Here is a 20302-nt window from a genome sequence, read left to right on the forward strand (position 1 = left end):
TGTGTGTAGGAATTAAAACAGGCACTTTGCTCCCTTTTGGCATACAAAGCAAATATCAGGTTCGTTAAGAACTGGGGATTTCTTTCTAAAAGATGAGTTTGTTGGTACCTTTTGGTATATGTATGGGTTTATGGTCAGTAATAAGTTTTCTTTCTTAATGCTCAGGTCATCAATGAGAGGATAGCTGAGTTCTCTGACTGGGGATCCCAGAGGAACATCTGTGCTGTCCTGCGCTGTTGCCAGGGCATCCTCTCCACACCTGCCCTTGCTGTCATCTACACAGCCAGACAGGAGCTGATGGTGGCCTTGCTGAACCAGCTTTGCCGGTCTGCCTGTAGGCAGCCCGAGGGAGCTGTGGTAGCCCAGTTGTTCGAGGTCATTCACCTGGCCCTTGGCCATTACCTCTTAATCCAGCAACAGCAGGTCAACCCACGACGTGCCTTTGGCGATGTGACTGGGCACCTGCTACAGCCCTACCTGGTCCTGAGGCACTTACTCTCCGAGGGCACGTGGACACAGGCTGGCCAGGGCCAGCTGCGGCAGGCTCTGAGCCGGGACATCAGGAATCAGATTGAGGCCATGCTTCGAGGTGGAGTTTTTCAACCTGAGCTGCTCTCATCCTACAAAGGGGAGCTCTTGGACCACCAGGAAGGTGACACAAAGATGGGGGCTCTAAAGAGTCTTCTTGCTCCCATGGACACTGTGATTACCAGACTAGTAGAGGCTGGTTACTGTGAACCAAGCCTTCATGCCACGGTTGTGGCCAACTCTGTGGCCCTGCTGTATAAGCTCTTCCTGGATTCCTACTTCAAGGAGGGAAACCAACTTCTCTGCTTTCAGGTTCTCCCCAGGCTGTTTGGCTGCTTGAGAATTTCACACCTGCAGGAGGAGCAGGTAACAGCTCTGTCTGCATCAGATTGGACCACAGAACTTTTGGTTCTGGAACAACTGCTAAACTCAGTGGCCAACAACAATATCTACAACATTGCTGCTGACAGGATCCGGCACGGAGAGGTTCAGTTCTGCTTTTACCGCCGTTTGGCTGAGCTACTGATAAACCATTCACAAGCACCTGTGCCGGCCTGGTTCCGCTGTCTCAAGATTCTGATATCTCTGAATCATTTGATTTTGGAGCCAGACCTGGATGACCTATTGGCATCAGCTTGGATCGATGCAGAAGTAACAGAGTTTCGAACCAGAAAAGCACAGGAGGCACTTATCCACACACTCTTCCAGACATATGCCAAACTGCGACAGGTGCCACTGTTGTTTGAAGAGGTTTTGGGGGTAATCTGTCGTCCAGCTGCTGAGGCACTACGGCAGCCCGTGCTGACCTTGGGCCCCGCCACAGTGCTCCGTGAGTGCCTGCTGGAACTGTCTCCAAGTCAGATCCTGGACACTTGGTCCCTTCTGCTGGAGAAGTTCCAGTCATTAGTCTTGCCCTCTTTGCGGAGTGATGCCGACATGGCCCTGAAGTCACTGTCCCTGAGCTCGCTGCTGCACTGCATCATGTTCAACATGAGGAGTCTGGACAGCAGCACACCCCTGCCTGTCATCAGACGGACACAGTGTACGATGGAGAGGATGCTGGGAGAGCTTGTGAAGCCCCTGCTGACCCTTCTCCTGGACCCCCCAGACCCAGAGCCAGAGCTGTGGCTGCAGAAGGTCAGTGACTCTGCACTCCTGCTCTCATACACCTGGGTTCAGGTGGATACCATGCTCAATTTGAATTGTAGCCAGTATCACTCTGTGTCTGGGGCCCCAACAGGGGTTGCTTTGGAGATCTCGAGCCTCCCTCCATTGCTCCCTGGTGTAGAAACACAGCTATGGAAAGAGATAGAGAAGCTGACAGCTCAATTCAACTCTCTTGGGAGGTACTGCTTGGAACAGCTCTACCTTCAGAGAATGAAAAGGACTTTATTGCTAACCAGTTTCAAGTCTCAAGAAGCCCTCCAAACTTTGAGGTCTGATGCTGCCTACATTGTTGATTCTGGCAGAGAAAGCTTGGATCAAATGACAGTGGCTTCCTGGGATGGCCAGGTAGAGACAGTGAATGCACTCACATACCCTGTGGCACACTGGCACTTGATGGTGTCAAATCTCACGATTTTAACGTCTTACCTTTCTCCAGATGATGTGCACCACCTGGCAAGCGTCCTGTTAAGGACGTTGCCCATGAGCAAAGCCCAGGAAGCCTCAGCAGATGAAGAGCCATATATCACACTTGGGAAAATATCCAAGGGTGTCCTTCATAGCCCTCTCTTTCCAGAAATGCAGTCCCTTCATTCTGCTTTCTTACTCTGCCTGATTGAGAGATGTTCGAGCATTCTGTGTTCTGGTGTCCAGGGTGACCCGACTCTTCTTAGTCAGCAGCTACCTTGGCTTTTCGAAAAGGACCACATGGTTGTGGCTCACTGGGAGAAGAGATTTGCGAAAGTTGAAACTGAAAATATAGAATGCAGAGGAGAAGTTGCCCAGAACTTACTCTCGTTGGTCAAGAGCGACTTCCCCATCAGGCTGGAGGGAGAGCAGTTAGAAAGCCTCCTGGGACCATTGGAAGTCCTTTCCACTCTACACCTGGACAGTGTCTTGCCACCCTACCACGTGTCTTATTTCCTCCTGTTACTGTTGATGGCCGTCGCCAAAGTCGAGCGCACTTGCTCCTCACTGGCTCTCAAGTTCTGGATGACTTGCTACCAGCTTCTTGGTTACCTGCAGAGGGGAAGAAGTGCCCGCTCAGTGCTCAAGGTTGTATACGTTAGTGACATTTTTGAGATCACGCTGACCTCATTGTTGAAAGCCAGCAGTACACTCCTTATTGAGATGGATGACCCCTCATGGCTGGAATTCCTTCAGGTGATAGGAACATTCTTGGAGCAGCTCCTGCAAATGCTCATTCAGATAAAGCTAAGCCTGGTGCTCAATTTTGGAAAAATTACTGCATTCCTCTCAAGGTGTAAACCACACACAGAGGCAGCTTCCAGCAGAGAGTTGGAAAATCAAAACCCTCTGGGCAGGCAGCTGCTTCTGGTGTCTTTAAGCAAGGTGTGCCAAGTCCTGGGGGCTTTCGTCAAAGAGCGCAGCAGGCAGCCCCAGGAGGCCTCAGCAGCACTGCCCGAGCTGCTGCAGCAGACCACGCTTCAGATGGGCACTGTGCTCCAGCTCTGCTCAGCACCAGGACCAGGGGGTTGGCATCTGCCCTCAGCCCTCCTCCCGGCTGTCAGCACGCTCCTGGAAGCAGACCTGAGCCAGCACCGCAGCAATGAAGGGGCCGAGATTACCCAAGAGACGGGTGGAACGGTGTTCTTCCACACTGCCCTCTACCAGGATGTTTACTCTCAGATACTGCTGGAGCTGCCAGTCCTCACAGGAAATGTTCAGTCTTTCCAGGCAGCCTTGCAGTTTCTAACTCTGTTCTTTTCAGCCCCAGAAATCCATCCCCAAAAGGATTCTGTTTTTATCTCTCTGTTTCATTCTATGAGAAAAGTTCTTGCAGGTAAGATATTTTCTCTTGAGTTACTTCTGTGCTAAAGAGGTTTATGTAAAAAGGAGCTCAGGATGGCATGCCGGGTGGTTGCCTGGTCCTCTTTGGAACAGGGGAGATGTGAAAACGTGTGTGTTCACAGAGTACACAGGGATAAAGAGATCTCCCTCCCTCCCTGCCATGTTCACATTCTAGGCATGTGTAAGCAGTTACCCTTAAAACCATGTCCCCATGTTTTAGGCATTGGCAGCCTTTGAGGCATATTGGTCAATACCTCGGGTACTCACTTATTTGGGACATTGTTCCATATGAAGTTTATAGCTTTGTTTTTTCTCTTTTTAAAATTTTTATTTACTTGAGAAACAGCACCATTCACTGGTTCACTCTCCAAATGCCCACAATGACTGGGACCAGAGCCAGGAACCAGCAACTCAATCCAGTTCTCCTTGCTGCCTGCCAGAGTCTGCATTGGCAGGAAGCTGGAGTCAGGAGCTGGAGTTGGGTTTTGAACCCAGGGTCTCCAGCATGGGCTATGAGCATCTAACTCATTGGGCTAAAAGCCCACTCCTCTAAGTTTATTGTTTTGAAACTGACTCCTTTTCTGTTTCTGTTTAGCCTTTAACTTGTTCTGATCTCAGAATTCCCATAGCTAATTTCATCCTTTTTTTTTTTTTTTTTTTTTTTTTTTAATTTTTGACAGGCAGAGTGGACAGTGAGAGAGAGAGAGACAGAGAGAAAGGTCTTCCTTTTGCCGTTGGTTCACCCTCCAATGGCCGCCGTGGCCAGCGCGCTGCGGCCGGCGCACCGCGCTGATCCGATGGCAGGAGCCAGGAGCCAGGTGCTTTTCCTGGTCTCCCATGGGGTGCAGGGCCCAAGCACCTGGGCCATCCTCCACTGCACTCCCTGGCCACAGCAGAGGGCTGGCCTGGAAGAGGGGCAACCGGGACAGAATCCGGCGCCCCGACCAGGACTAGAACCCGGTGTGCCGGCGCCGCTAGGCGGAGGATTAGCCTAGTGAGCCGCGGCGCCGGCCTAATTTCATCCTTATTAAAAGGCTCTTTACTGGATTTTTAGTGACATAGATTTAATTTAAAAAGATGTAAAATCTGCTATCTGTTAAAAATAAATGTGAATGACTTAATTTCTGGGGAGACAAAGCTAATTGTTAGAGCGCAGAACCCTGCCTTCCTTCGTCCTGCTCTCCCAGGTGTGTAATATCCAGCTGTGGACAGTGCAGTGGCTGCTCACAGATGTCACCACTCTTCCAAGCCAGCTAACTGGGACCTGAGACATAGCCTAGTGGGGAGAGAGGTGATGTCTTCATGCCCAGAGAGTTGACTTCTGCAGGGTTAGTGTGATTACCATGCAGCCATGAAAACGATGACTGTGAAATACTTCTAAAATGTCTAAAAAATATGAAATGTTAAGCAGAACAATCCCCAATATAAAATGTTAAGTATGCCATGGTTACAGCTGCATAAAATAAACATGTTTGTAGGTAAGGGCAAGAAACACTGCAAAACTTAAAATAAATGTTGTCACTGTTATATCTCAGCCAGCATCTCAACCCTTAGGCCACCTCTTACTCCCTGCCGTCCACATGGGAGACCTGGGTTGGGTTCCCAGCTTCTGGCTACTGCAAGCATTTAGAAAGTGAACATGTGAATAGGAGTTCTCTCTCTGTCTAGTGAATAATATATTTTTTAAAAAGGTTATGTTAAAAATGCCCATCTATCAGAGATGAGTGAGATGTTGATTTTTTTTTAAACTAGTTAAGTAGCAGATATCCACATAGATCCTTGGGTGAAGGATGGGAGCCAACTAGAATTGTGGGCCTGTGGGTTGAAAGGTTGCCTGCAGGCCACACATGAGTGGACCTAGAAGGGTAGCTAAAGGCAGGTGACGCTGGAAGGAGACTTCATGTGACGGCTCCCTTGTCATGAGTTCCATATTCCTCATTTCCCAATCATAGGAGTTGGTGCTATCGTGCCCATTTCATTGGTGAGGGAATTGAGGCTCAGAGAGGTCATGAGTCTAGGATCTTATAGCTTGGAGTAGACTGAGACACAGGCCTTGATCTACCAGACCTTTTTGTTCTCTGCCCCCAGTGCTCTAAGTAGTAAGACTGACAACATGGAATGGTCCAATGGGGCCACTGCTAGAAAGATATGCTGGGGTCAGGCCATGAATGCTCTGACACTGGGCTTTGTGATAAAACTGTGAGCTGGGAGAAGTGTAAACAAAGTAAGTCACCGTCTTCCTGGTTCCCAGTTAGTTGTTCCTGAGTGTGGTTGTCCCTGTCTGGGTGTGCACTTATATGGGGTGTGTGTGTAGTGGCATCATGCTGTATATGTATACATACCCTGCTTTTTTCACCAGTACTTGTGACTATTCCCATGCCCCTAGAATCGTGACTTTGGGGGCTGCGTGACTGCACACCATTTCATCACATGCTGCTGTGTCCCTTGTCTGTCCCATCTTAACGTCTGGTTTCTTTTCTGTACAGATCCTGATATGCCTGTTCAGGTAACTCCGGAGATTAAGCCTTACTTGGAAGCCTTGTTTGCCAAGATGTTAGAGATGGGGACGACAGAGGACTTTCGTCTGGTGATGCGGTCTGTTCTCCAAGGATTAGACATCAGGAACACGTGGAAAGCAGAGCCGCAGGTGGGTGGCTGCTCTGCCTCTTGATTGCAGGCCCAGAGATGTTGGCTGAATTGGGAAGACTTGCTGGAGATGCAGTCACCCCTGAGAGTACACTAAACAGAAATTCAAACTGTCAGCAACTAGGCAAGGGGAGAGCCTGTGGAAGGGAGCCCTGCCCTGGGGGACAGTCTGGCTCTCTGTGTGAGGAGCCTTGTTTTGCAGAGGGGAACTTCCTCGTATTCCTGATGTGTGCTCTTATTACATGTGCAATACTAAGGAGTACTATCCAAAATGCTGACAGGTGAGGTACATTTTGCCCATCCTTTACTTAAGATCTTTCCTGCTGTACTTTTTGAAAAAGAAATTTTTAGATTTGTATTATTAGAGTGAGCTCTCTTGCTTGCATTTGCTGTTCATTTCTCCCAAAAGCCCACAACAAATGGAGCTGGGCAAGGCTGAAGCCAGAAGTCACCAACTCAGTTCAAGTGTCCCATGGGGATGGTGGATGCCCAGTTGCCTGAGCAGGAATCTGGAACTGGAAGTGGCACCAGGACTCAAACCCAGCCGCTCTGCTGTGGCACACAAACATCCCTCCACCCAGCATTTTAACGGCTCAGCCAGATGTCTGTCCTTGAAAGGTTTTGACTTGATTTGGTTGCACACCTGCATGCCAGCACTTGAGAAGCACTTGGCTTAGCAGCCCACTGAATACACTGCAGTGCCACTGCACAGAGCTCACCTGCTGGGATTCGCTCTTCCAAGTGGCCTGGGCACAGGACTGGCCAGACTTCCCACCCTCGCGTGAAGGAGAAAGCCCCAGAGCCAACGGCTGGCAGGTTCAAGCTTGCTGCCTCGCAAGTGGCTTCTTGAGTCCTCGTCACGAGCAGCACCCTGGGATTGGATTTTGATTTGGGTGGGAGGAGAGCTAGAGAGGGTAATTTCGGAGCTTCCAGAAGTGGGCAGGATGAGTTAGAGGGGACAGCGGGGAGAATTCAGTCTCTGTGTGTAACATTAGAGCCAGAGCATGGTGAGGACCAGCTGCTCCGCACCACCACTCTGCCACCTATGGCAGTTGCCTGTCTCAGGAACTTTTTCTTGTGTACCTCTGCAGCACAATTGAACCCCAGCTCTGGAAGCACTCTGGGCCCCTGCCTTCCCCTCAGCAAGCCAAGGAAAAACAAATTTCTGTTCAGACCAGTTAGTCCAAGGGGACTTCATGGAGGAGGTGTAATTCAATGGAGTGTTGGAGTGGAGAGCACTTGGATGGGGCAGCAGGGTTGGAGCATGGGTAAGTGAGCACAGTGCAGGCAGCATGTAGGTTCCTTGGGAGCCCAAGATATGTGAATATGAGAACAGAGATGGGCATGGGTGGTACAGGCCCTTGGTGCATAGCAGTGCCTCGCAGGTGGGCAGAGGGTAGGAGCAGTGTTGGTCTTGGTGGTCTTTGGGGTGTGGGTGCATGGTCAGAGGCAGGAGAGCAAAGCGGAAAAACCAGTGTTGGGGACTGACACTGTGGTGCTGGCATCCCATATGGGTGCCGGTTTGAGTCCTGGCTGCTCCTCTCCCAGTCCAGCTTTCTGCTATGGTCTGGGGAAGCAGTAGAAGATGACCCAAGTGTTTGGGCCCTGGCACCTGTGTGGGAGAGTTGACAGAAGCTCCTGGTTCCTGGCTTCAAATTGGCCCAGCTCCTGCTGTTGTGGCCATTTAAGGAGTTAACCAGCAGATTGATGACCTCTCTCTCTCTCTGCTTCTGCCTCTGCCTCTCTATGACTCTGCCTTTCAAATAAATAAATAAAAACTTTAAAAAAAAAAAAAAAAGCCTAGCTTGTAGGGCTGTATGGCAGGAGGGGAGGATGAAATGGCTAGCACAAGGCTGGGCCGGGGCAGGCACTTGTTTATGTGGCCCTCTGGCACTCCTGTGCTCTGAACCTTTACCGTGGTCACAGCACCCCATTCAGGTGTTGGCTTTGTGCCATGTTTTCTTGTAGCTGAAAGCCTGTCTGGTTCCTGCTCAGTTAAGATACAGCCAGCGTCCTCAGCGTGGACAGTATCTTGAAAAGACAGTCTCTATAGTTACGTTGTACTTTGTGTCCCTCTTTGAGTTCACTGTCCTGGCCCATTTCCCTGCTGGGTGTAGTGAGGCACCTCTGTTCAGCTTCTTCAGAACTGGCCCGTGCCCCCGACCCCAGGGCTCTCGGGGACGCGGTTGGTCACTTTAGCCCCACAAGAGGCGTCTTCCCCTGTGGCGCTCTCAGAGTTGGCTGGGGTTGCTGCTGAGCTTGTCCCCTTCTGCCGCAGGCTGTGTTGTCAGCTGTCACGTTGCTGGAGCTGCTCCTGACCTGCCCACTCAGTGGAGAGAAGGCGCGGTTGTTGTGGCGGGCGTGTCCCCAGATAGTCACGGCGCTCGCGGTGAGTACGCTCTGTGGGGCACCCTCCGGCTACTCACCACCTCTTCCTGTAAAGTTGCTGTCAGCCTGTGTGTGGGGCCCTGCTGTGCCGATGCTGAGGGGCTGCACCTTGAAGATGGGCACGAGCAGGGTTCTGTGTGCACACACTGGTGTCACAGGAGCTGCTCGGGTAAAAGAAATGTGGCAACAAGGTGGGGCCTCCCTGGAGGCCTGTTGGAGCTGTCTTTGCACTCAGGAAATCTTGTGGTCAGTGTATTTGTGGGAGTGTGCATGTGGGTGTCTCAGGCAAATAGTATGTTAGGTAGAGACACTTTCTAGAATGGGACGGTGATGTTGCAAACAGCAGGGTGTTGATAGAATCTTACCCGAGTGTTAACTTTCACGTTTTCAGTAGTCACTCAGCTTTTGGTATCACAGGGACAAAAGCCTGGTTCACACTGAGACTGTCTCAGTGCTTCTGCCTGCCAGTGAGGCTGGCCTGAGGAGTCACAGCTGGCCAGCGCAGCAGGCTGTTTCACTGTCTGCCTCGGCCCCGACTCCAGCCTTTGCTGTCAGACAGAACCCTAGAGTAGCATGCTTCCAGGACCAAAGGGTCTCATGAAGAGACTTGCTGTCATCTCCCATCTTCACTTTTGCGGCTGTGTCGTTTCCCTGAGAACAGTCAGTAGTGGCTAAAGCAATTATTGCCACCTGGTGTGAACAGTGAGCGGCAGGAAGAGCGCTTGGGCTGAGTGGGGAGGAGGCATGCACGTGCGTGGTCACAGCATGGATTGTGGGCATGGCAGACCTGCAGAATCCCCTCAGCTACATCTGAAGGCTGGAACACGCAGTCCGCACAGCCACAACACCCAGCATTATGAGTGACAGGGCCTAGAAGGCCTCAGCAGGCTGCTCAGTGTCTGAGCAGGGGAGTCACAGGGAGCACTCCAGGTTACGTAGGTAAGACATTGAGCTACACCACATCTTGAGTCTGTTCCCCTTATTTTATAGCAGTAACTGCTCATCTTTAGAGCAGATTGGTAAGAAATTTAACAAACCATACTTAACCATAGTCAAGTAGAACTAATGGTCTTTGTTGGAAAAATAACTTGTCTACTGTTTTTTTTTCTTGTGAACAATTGGATGAACCAGCTTCTTTACAAGAAATGGCTTGTCTTCACAGTAGGTGAATCTATCAAAAAAGTGCAGGCTGAAATGGCTGTGGCCATCAGGTCACCCAGGGGGCTTGAATGTTGGTCTCCTTGTCTCTTCAGACTGTCCACTGTACGCATCAACTCATTCTGGAGCTTGGACATTCTTACCTCTGCTACTTGGTACTTCCATTTTTGTGTGTTTGCTTTGGAGAGTCACTTTCCTTTTTTTTCCTTTATCCCATCTTGCCCTGTAGCTGCAAAACCGCGAGGCTTGTCAGGAGCAACCTGTGCGTCTGACAGTGGTGGGGCCTATTTTAGACGTCCTGGCTGCTCTGCTACGGCAGGGGGAGGAGGCCATCAGCAACCCCCACCACGTCAGCCTGGCCTTCAGCATCCTGCTGACAGTGCCTTTGGACCACCTGAAGCCACCGGACTATGGAAGCACCTTCCTGAAGTTGCATAACGTGCTCTTCTCAATCCTGCAGTGTCACCCAAAGGTGAGAGGAAGGGAACACACACCAGGCAGTGTTTCCTTTGTGAGCGGGGTGATTTCAGCTTCCAGAAAAGCAGCAGGGAAACTGTTGCCGGACAACAGAAAAATTGATGTGCTGAGCAAACTTTGTTGTTCCGGTGATTTTCAGGGCCAGGGTGGTTTCTCCAGCACAAAACTGCTTGAACTTCATACTGGGCTAATTGAGTGAGTTTATCTTTGTTGGATCTGACACTTTGCATTGTGTTTGCTTACCATTCTTTAAGGAACCTTATTAGACATTGCTGTCTGTGCAGATCATGTATTTGACCACTCACTTGCTCAGATCCCTTGTTGGGTTTGTAACTCAAATATGTGTGTGGAGTGAAGCACCCTAGGTTCCAGTTGTATAGGATTCTGCCTTTCAAGTTCAACTGAAACGAGCAATAAATGTTCCATGGCAGAGCTTGGATTGGAATTCAGCTATTATTTTTGAGAATCACCCCTTTAGCAAGACTGAAGGAAGTAGTAATACTGGTTTACTAAAGAAGATGAAATTCGTTATTGCTACGTGATTTGACCAATGTCACTTTAACCGAATCTAAATCTTAGACTGAAGATTGTCAGTGCCTTACCAGTGTTCTTATGGTACTGCCGCTATGCATGCAGCTGACAAGATAGAACTCAGAAACGTGACTTACATAGACATGTGCACGTGTAGGTAATTTGAAGTGTTGTGATGTTTTATGGATAGAGTCCTGCCAGCAATGCAGTTTTTAAGAAAAATAATCTCTTACAAACCAAACATTCATGAAATTGGACCTATTCCAAAGCTTTTCCCAGCTAACAGTTGCCTTTGGCCCTGTCTATCTAGTCGGCTTCTTTTTTTTAATTAAATCTCTCTGCTGATTGTTAGATTTTTATGTGCTTGTGTAATATAAATGTGATGCAAATCAGTTACTAGCTGAAACTGTTGATCTTGCAAAGGATGCAAGATTTTATAAGGATGATCAAGGTAAAATTGAAAAGCTGGTTAACTCTGCTGCAAAACTGTTCACCAAATGACCATCTAATGGAATTAGATCATTTAATAAATGGAAAAAATTGACAAGAATAATGCCTTGGTATTACAATAAAGAATAACATGACTAATCATTGTTGCTCACATGCATCTATTTCATGTACAGTTCAGTGAGGGAAGCTGGTGTGCAATCACAACGTTGACAGTATGCATAGTAGGTCTGTGTTGATATAAATACCCAGCTAGGATCCTCCTAGGTACTTCTAAAGGGTGTAACAAGAAGTTAGCACAGTCACAATACCCAGCAGAAAGATCAGCAGCTGATGCCATTCTAAGCATTTTTTAAATCATTTAGTCCTTGTGACAACCTGTTATTGTCATCATTTTGTAGATGAGGAAGCTGAGGCACACACACACACACACATTACACAAGCACAGCCAGAAATTTTGTTCAGGATCACATAAGGAGCCAGGGTGTGAACCCAGATACTCTGACCCAGATTTGTGTGTTTTTCATCAATAGGATAACAGTGGATTGAGAGAGGTCTGTGGACAGCATAAACTCTGGAATACTTTTGCAAAAATGATCTTTCTGAGCATGCTACAAAAAGTCAATAATTTGACTTGAAAGATACAGTGTTACATTCTCAAGAATTTTGCTGATTACATTTTACAAAAGAGAATAATCTCAGCACTTGATTTTCTGTTTGATCATTCCGAAGATTGGAATAACACTGCCTCATAGGGTATTCACTGGTGATGGACATGGCCCATCTGGTGACCACTGGCTGCCACTTCAGGTGTCTCCACTATTTGAAATGTGGCCAGTATAACTAGGAACTGAATATAAATAAAGGTAGTCCCATGGGATTCATGGTTCTCTATTGGACAATGTGTAGTTGTGATCCTGATCTAAGGATGGTTGAGTATAGAAGAAGTATGCCTTGTCTTCTTAGTGTTATTTTTCAAGGTTAAGTTAAGAGCAGAACTGTTCATTATTAATTGAGAATTTTTGGTCCCCATTTTAAGTGAATTTGCTGTGTGTAGTCTTTTTTTTCTGGTACCAATTATATTTAAATAACTTGGTCACCATTTTTCCTTTTATTATTTATTTCAACCCACTTCTAGAATGGATTAGAACCAGCTAAGAGCAAAAGGCACAGAATCAAGAAGTTCTAAACCAGAATTACTAAAGGCCTAAAACGGCACACACAGCCATTTTGAGCATGCAGATAGGTAAAGCTAAGGAAACGAGTATAAGCTCCTTTGAAGTAGAAAAACTTGATCACTTACACACCTCTGTGTTGTGTTGTCTGTCATTACAGGTGATGCTGAAAGCCATCCCTTCTTTCTTGAACTCTTTTAATAGGCTGGTGTTCTCAGTTATGCATGAAGGGCGACAGAAAGACAAAGGTAATTCAGAGTAGCAGTGTCAGATGCACAATTTTAAATATATTTACATGGGATGTCTTCTCAGCACATATGTTATTGAAAATGAAACTGAGTTTAAATGTTCAGATCGTTACATGAAGATTTAAAATAATTTTTTAAAAATTTTCAAGCTATCACAGTTTACAGTATCCAAAACATTGGATGCTGGCCGGTGTTGCAGCTCACTAGGCTAATCCTCCGCCTGCGGCGCCAGCACATCGGGTTCTAGTCCCGGTCGGGGCGCTGGATTCTGTCCCGGTTGCCCCTTTTCCAGGCCAGCTCTCTGCTGTGGCCCGGGAGTGCAGTGGAGGATGGCCCAAGTCCTTGGGCCCTGCACCCCATGGGAGACCAGGAGAAGCACCTGGCTCCTGGCTTCGGATCAGCGCGGTGCACCGGCCGCAGTGGCCATTGGAGGGTGAACCAACGGCAAAAAGGAAGACCTTTCTCTCTGTCTCTCACTATCCACTCTGCCTGTCAAAACAAAAAAACAAAACAAAACAAAACAACAACATTGGATGCGTCTGGCATCCCCTAACTGAAATATAACTTTTTCTGGGAACAAAATATCTAGATTTAGGAAGTATTTATTGAGCATGTATGTTATAAAAATGGCTACGATGCTGTTTCTGCCCTTAAGGAGTTTATAGTTTAACAATAAAACAAAAAGGAACAGGTGAGTATAGAGCTTTTTTATTTTATAAAAAGGATGAATTCCCACACCTCACCATTCCAGCCAGATCTTGGTCAGGTTGTGTTTGTTTACCATGAAAAGCAAACTGCCATATGGCAATGGCATGTATTATGTGTAAAATTCACCTTTAAGCTTTCAATTATGTTGATTCTTGATGAATTTCTAATTTTCAAGAGGTCCTCGTTATTTTAAAATAATAAATGGAGACATTGTATTTTATATTGCACTTACCGTGAAATGACATAGCTTGTTCCAGCCCCACACCATGCAGTGTGCTAATGATTAGTGCCGGGACAGGCGTCTCATAGGATGCTCTGGGGCCACCGAAGAGATTTATGACTCCCTTGAGGATGTCAAGAAGCCTCTGAGACAGTGATTCTGGGCTGATGAGAGATCTATGTGTGGTGCTCAACTTCTCCCCTGCCAATGTAGATTTTTTTGATTATTTATCTGAAAGGTGGAGTTACAGAGGCAGAAAGAGAGGGGTCTTCCATCTGCTGGTTCACTCCCGAAATGACTACAATGGCCAGAGCTGGGCTGATCCGAAGCCAGGAACTGCTTCCGGGTCTCAGGAACAAGAAGTGGTACAGGGGCCTAAGGACTTGGACCATTTTCTGCTGCTTTCCCAGGCCATAGCAGAGAGGTGGATGGGACATGGAGCAGCCAGGACTCACAACTGGCCCCCAAATGGGATGCCAGCACTGCAGGTGGCAGATTTACCCACTATGCTACAGTGCTGACCCCACCAGTGTAGTTTTGAGTAAAGAAAAACGGCCTAGTTCATTATGAAATTATCCTGCTGGGACATGGGATCGGGGAGTGGCACAATTAGGTCTTTTCTCTTTCTCCCATGCTTGGTGCAGAGCATGTGTCAGCTCAACACTGTGAATCTAGGGACTTGATTGGGGAGCAAGTTCCATCTCCCGCATCAACCTCAGCTGGTTGGTGGTGACTGTGTGTGATTGTGTTAAGGCCTTCAAGGTCATGTCAGAGCTCAGCAGGGAAGAGTCCCTGTTTGATAGTGATGTCTGCCTGGACAGGAAATGGGCAGCCCAGCCTAGGCCTTGCTGAGCATTGGTGTCCTTTGTCAAGCCTCTGGGGAAGCACAGGAGCACGTGCCCTGTCCAGGGCTCTGTGCTGCATAGTGAGGCGTATTAGTAAAGTATGTTTCCTGTGAAACTGCCTCATGAATACCAACAATTTACATAATTTCATGAAAACACATTGACTTGGAAAACTTTTATATGCTTATTATATGAAAAATGTATGCTTATTCAGGGTCTTAAATGGTATTGACAGTCTCAAAACTGACTTTATTGAGGTATGATATATGTGTAATAAATTACATCTGTTTAAAGTGTGTGATTCAGTGAATTTCAGCAGTGAAGCACATGTATGAAGCCATGACCAAAGTCAAAATAGAAAACATTTCCATGAACCCCAGAAAGACTGTGTTGTCTCTTCTGGGTGCATTCCCACCTCTGACCCTAGCCCCAGCCATGGCTGCTCTGCTTTTTGTTGCTGGGGACTAATCCACATTTTCTAGGTTTTTATCAAACCTGGGCTGCTAATATGCCCAAAGAAACAGGGAAGGTGCTCTGGCCTGTGCTGAAACTCCCCCACCAGCTCTAACTTGGGCCATGGGGACAAGTTAGGCTATAAGAGTTCTTGGGAGCAGTTTGCCGAGAGGGTCTGGGTAGTCTTGTCACCATCTGGGGAGAAGAGGTTGGCATCAGAATGAAAACCGAAGAGGAAGAAGGGAGCTAGTAATGATTGGGTCTTGCTTGTATCTGCCCATGAAAGGAAAGTCCTACGCAAACACTTCCTGAAACTTTAGAAGGTAGAGACATAATCAGGACGTCTTATCTTTCAAATCATGTGATGTCAGTAAACCATTGTTTTCTATAAGATGGCTTTCCATCTTCAGTCTTCCTTATAGAAATCCATCTTCTTTTAAAATACAACAGTAATCTTGGAATTCATTCCTAAAAATCTTGATTATTGTAGTTAGACCTTACACTTAGGGCTTGTTGTGTACTTTAAGTGTTCTTCCCTTTGTTATGTAGATAAATATTTGCATGTGTCTTTTCTTCTTTATACTGTCTGGAAAATAAGCCAATTAGAGAGTACAAAAAAAAAATTGGAGGGCTTGAGATCATTTCTGTGTATATGAAAAGTCTAAAATTGAAAGCGTGAATGTGTACTGTTTCTGAGCTGATTGGTTGGGAAATGCCTTGCTGTCTGCAGGAAGCACAGAGGACCTGCCTGTGGTGCTGGAGTGTGCGCGCCTGGTAGAACGGATGTACAGCCACATCGCTGCTCGAGCTGAAGAGGTCGCTGTGTTTTCCCCTTTTATGGTGGCCCAGTACATGACAGAGGTGCAGAAGGTAACCAAGTGCTTTCCTCTTCAGTCCTTAAGCAGAGCTTCATGTGTAGAATGGCAAGTGATACTCTGGGCTGCTCGTTCTCAGTTGTGAAGGGCCGTGGCACCCCTGCAAGGCTGTTTATTGTAAGGACTGAATGAAGTGACACACAGTGGCCTCAGCAGTGCCTGGGAGCTGGAAGGTGCTTAGTAATCATCAGTTCTTGCTCTAGCACAAGCCTCGGCATTGGTAGTGCTGACTCTTGTGTGATGTTATAGCGGGATGAAGACCCAAGAGCAGGAGCTCTCTCTCATAGGACCAGACTCAACAGAGACTGCAGAGAGAGTTCTAGGCCTAAGGTCCAGGGTTCCCCTCAGTAGCAGGAGACCAGGGATCTGTATCCTGGGGTCTGTCACTCGGGAGACTCAGCTGCTCTGAGGCCCCCAAAGGAGGTAGGAAGGTGTAGATGCAGGTGTATTTGTGTAGGTAAGGAAAAATACTTTAGTCAAAATTAATATTTTTGACTCAGTGTTCAAAGTAATGAATGCATTTTGCAATTGGTATCTCACTTTGGAATGTCAGTGTGCTCTTTTTCAAAATTCCCTGAGACCCTGTGTGACCCAAGGTAAGTTCACCGTTGGACTTTGTAAATTTAGGATATATAAATTTATTTTTTATAGTCAAATGTCACAAGCTGAAGCAAAATACAGTGTATTTGTGTTTCATCTACTTGTGTGTGTATACATTACACATTATATTATTTTCTCTCTATATAAAATGATGAGCTGTCCCTACTTTGTCAATCTTAGATCATGAGTAAGATCACCTGTCAGCTTGTTAGGGTGGAAAAGTCACTGTTTCTCAAGGGAGGTTAGGCTGAATGGACTTTCCTCTCCACTCCCAGTTCTGGGGGGTCTGTAACTGCTACATAACTTCCCACCCCACTGCCCTGCTCATCCAGGGTGTCAGATACCCAGGTCACCCACCCCATAAGTGCTCAGCCGCATCCAGTGGTGTGCCTGCAAGAGCCACTGCCCAGGAGAAGACCTTTGCAAATGGTCCTTCTGTGAGGTATGGGCTTGTGGTTGGCTTTCTTTGCAATTATTTGGCATTTTTATGGAATCCTCCTGTTTCCAAAGCACTCACATCATTAATATGTAAGTTTTTGATGAAAGAAAAACTGGCATTATTTTCTATTTTAATGAAGAACAAGACGAGACAAAGTAGTGTCACTTCACCAAGGGCCACCAAGAGAAGCAAACAGCGAGGGGTTGTGGGAAGGATTCTGTGTGGCCCTGGGGAAGTCATAGAGCCTCTTTTTTTCGCCTTTGGAAGTAGAATCATTTGCTTACCAGTGATGATTAAACAAATGTGCGAGTAGTCCACTTACATAGCACTCCGTCTGTTAGTACGCTCCAGGACTCCTGTGTTTTTGTTTGTTCATTTTATTTTGCTTCCCTCCCATTGCCTTGCTGTGAAACCACAGACAAGCCATTCTGCCTTCAATCCTTGAAGGCTCTCGTCATTTTTACAGTGGTAAAATTTAAGGCGATCACCTGTCAAAAATGTTTGTTTGAACTGTCATATGAAAAGGACTAGAACTTTGAAGAATAGTGTCATCTTGATGTTATCTTAATGACAGAAATGAATTGCCTGTTTGGGAACGTGCTTCCCAACAGTTGCCATTGTGAGTCAGAGTTCTCCTGGTTAATAAAACATGTCCTTGTCAGAGGCTTTGTGTTTGCAGAGCAGTGACTCTTTTCAAGTCATCCAGATTCATAAGGAATCTACCAGATCCCAGGCATGCCGGGATTTCCTACTATTTATAATTATTTTGACAAAGTCAGTATAACATGAATTTTACCCTCCTAACCATTTTTCAGAGTACAGCTCCATGGTGTTAAATACACTTGTAATGTTAGGTAGTTGTCACCACTATCCATCCTCCAAGCCCATCAGTCCTACTTCTTTTTGGTTCCAGCTCCTGAAGCATTCAAGCTGAAACCCAGAGAGATATGAATATGAGCAGAGGCAGCACTCTTGACCTTTTTGGTTAGGTGATACCTGAGTATCTACCACGGCTGGCTGAAGCATCAGGTGTAGCGAAGCTGGAACTGGCCTGCCACTCCTGCTGCCGAGCCCAGATTTAGTTACCCCAGAACTGCAGGGAAGACGTGCATCCTTCAGCACAGGGTCCACATCAGCCACCCTGGGGCAGCTAGAGACTTAGGTCATGCTGAGCTGTTGCTGACAGGAGAATATCCATTAAGGGGTGCTTGTGCATCCCTTCTGCAGCTGATCCAAAAAGCCTACTGATGATCTGTTTAGGTAGCATTAGAGCCTGCCTTTCCCACCAGGCTCTGGGAAGATGTGTGTCAGAGTCTCATTGTGAATGGTGATTGACAGTATAGAAGAATATGACACAATATGCAAGTAGCTGTGATTGTAAGAGCTTTAAATTTTTTTTTTTTTGAGATTTATTTTATTTATTTGAAAGGCAGAGTTACAGATTACAGTTTTTTAAGTGCCCGGCTAAACATGGATGCATGATTTACTAACTAGCAAAGCTACCTCTGCAACTTTGTGAGATTTAGTCCAGGCTTTTTTCACTTGGCTTAGCTTCTGTTTCCTCAAAAGAGAAACCTTGTAAGTATGAGTACTCAATTATTTGAGTTTTCTGCTAATTTATGCTTGAAAAGCCAGATCTTTTCTGCACTTGGAGGCACAAATTGAGATTATGTGAGTCCTGAGGATATGGTTGGCAGGTTGTGCTGCTTGCTTTGCGTCCCCAGTTTGTCCTCATGCAGGTCTGCCTTCCCAGGTGACCTTGTATCCAGCCGTGAAAGGCCTGCTGCAGGAGGGTATTTACCTCATCCTGGACCTCTGCAGTGAGCATGACATCCTGTTCCTGCGGGCCTCGCTGCAGCCAGGAGTCCGAGACGTCTTCAAGGAGCTGCACAACGACTACATCAAGTACCACAAGACTAAGCTCAAAGGAGAGAAGAGATACACCGTCTGAGGCTCTGCTGTGGGAGCGCAGCCAGTGACTGCACAGGGGCCTGCCTCGCGCTCTGAAGAACTGAAGATAGAAAAACTAGATAATCTAATATGCAGTGTTGCTGTACATGGAGAATCTTTTAGGGTTTGTGCAGTATATTTTTATGCTGTATCTTTTTAGGGTGTTTTGTTTTGTTTTGTTTTGTTTTGGAGAGAGAGAGAGTGAGAGAGCTGTCATCTGCTGGGTCACTCTCCAGATGTCTGCAAAAGCTGGGAACTGAAAACTCAGTTCAGATCTCCGTGGTTGGTAGGAACCCAGCCACTTGAGCTATTAGCACTGCCTCCCAGGGGCTGCATTACAGGAAGCTGGAGTTAGGAACAGAACAAGGCATTGCACCCCAGCGCTCTGATAGGGGACACCAGCACCTTAACTGCTAGGCCAAATGCCGACACGGACTGTTTTTTAAAATGTCTTTTTCTGCAGAAAGAATCCTAAAAGGAGATAAACTCAACAGAGGAATGATCACCTCCCATGACCTCTCCATGTGTGGTTCTTTTCAGTGGTTTACTGTCTCCCCTCCCCGCTAGAAACTTTGGGTAACTTGATATTTTTACTTGAGGTACAAGATATTTAATTACAACCTATTTAAATGGGAAGTTTTCTGGAAATGCCACTTCGTGCTCTCCATCTGAGTCTACCTTCGGCTGGAGCTGAGGAAATTGAGAGACCGGGATCTGTACAGCCAGTGTGCCTGCTGGATGGGACTGAGCATCTTTCAGCAAAGGCGCAAGGGCTCCTGGCCCGCTCTTCTTGCTTCTGTTCTCTGAAGTTCATTTTAGAGTTTTTTTATTACACTGAATAGCAGGGAAAAAAATCTTATTTTTATTACCTAATATGTTTTCAATATGGCAATCTCAGAAAATAAAAATAAAAGGGAAAATAAAAACTTAATATTAATCTATTTTCCTATTAGTGAATCAACTTTAGTATTATTGCTTTTTCTAAAAAATTTATTTATTTATTTGAAAGACATAGTGTTCCCACTCTCTGGTTTACTCCCTAAAAATGCCCACAACGGTTGTGGCTGGACGGGAGCCAAAGCCAGGAGTGGGGAACACAATCCAGGTGTTCTGTGTGGGTGGCAGAGACCCAATTACTTGAGCTGTCATATCCTGCATTAGTGGGTCTGCATTAGCAGGAAGTTAGAATCAGGCATTGATAGAGATGTAGGCATTTTACTGCTCGGCTAATTTCCCACACCTGAGTTTTGTTTGTTTTAGGCCTATGTGATAACACAGATAAGTTATTTTGTTTAGATTTAATCACTAAAAGATTATATACTTTGTGTAATTGTTTCTCAGTTGAGGATTTTCCATTTCCCTTATTTGCTATCTTTGTGAAATTCTTAGAATTCTCCTGGTACCCCATTTTAGTTCCTCAGAAGGTAGACTTTTTAAATTATTTAAAGCATCATCCTTAAGGTAAGCCTTTTTATTTTATTTTATTTTTAAAGATTTTATGTATTTATTTGAGAGGTAGAGTTATAATGAGAGGGAGAGACAGAGAGAAAGTTCTTCCATTGGTTCACTCCCCAGATGGCCACAACAGCCGGAGCTGTGCCTATCCCGAGCCAGGAGCCAGGAGCTTCTTCTGGGTCT

General features: G+C 46.6%; 1 protein-coding gene across 5 annotated transcripts in view; it reads left to right on the top strand.

Annotated features, from left to right (window-relative positions):
* The window catches only part of URB2 (URB2 ribosome biogenesis homolog), a 26770-nt gene extending 7165 nt beyond the window's left edge, over positions 1 to 19605 (top strand). For 4 of the 5 annotated variants that reach the window (XM_070055513.1, XM_008268272.4, XM_051820686.2 and 1 more), the window contains exons 4-10: positions 166 to 3496; positions 5991 to 6151; positions 8429 to 8539; positions 9926 to 10168; positions 12487 to 12574; positions 15531 to 15670; positions 18468 to 19605. In XM_070055513.1, the coding sequence (XP_069911614.1) occupies positions 166 to 3496; positions 5991 to 6151; positions 8429 to 8539; positions 9926 to 10168; positions 12487 to 12574; positions 15531 to 15670; positions 18468 to 18665 (4272 nt within the window). In that variant the 3' untranslated portion in view covers positions 18666 to 19605. Of the gene's footprint in view, positions 1 to 165; positions 3497 to 5990; positions 6152 to 7241; positions 7380 to 8428; positions 8540 to 9925; positions 10169 to 12486; positions 12575 to 15530; positions 15671 to 18467 lie in introns of those variants that run through there. The other variant, XM_070055514.1, reaches the window with a different exon arrangement.
* Positions 19606 to 20302: the final 697 nt, after the last annotated feature.

The sequence above is a fragment of the Oryctolagus cuniculus genome, chromosome 13, assembly GCF_964237555.1.
Source record: "Oryctolagus cuniculus chromosome 13, mOryCun1.1, whole genome shotgun sequence".
NCBI classification, from domain to species: Eukaryota; Metazoa; Chordata; class Mammalia; order Lagomorpha; family Leporidae; genus Oryctolagus; species Oryctolagus cuniculus.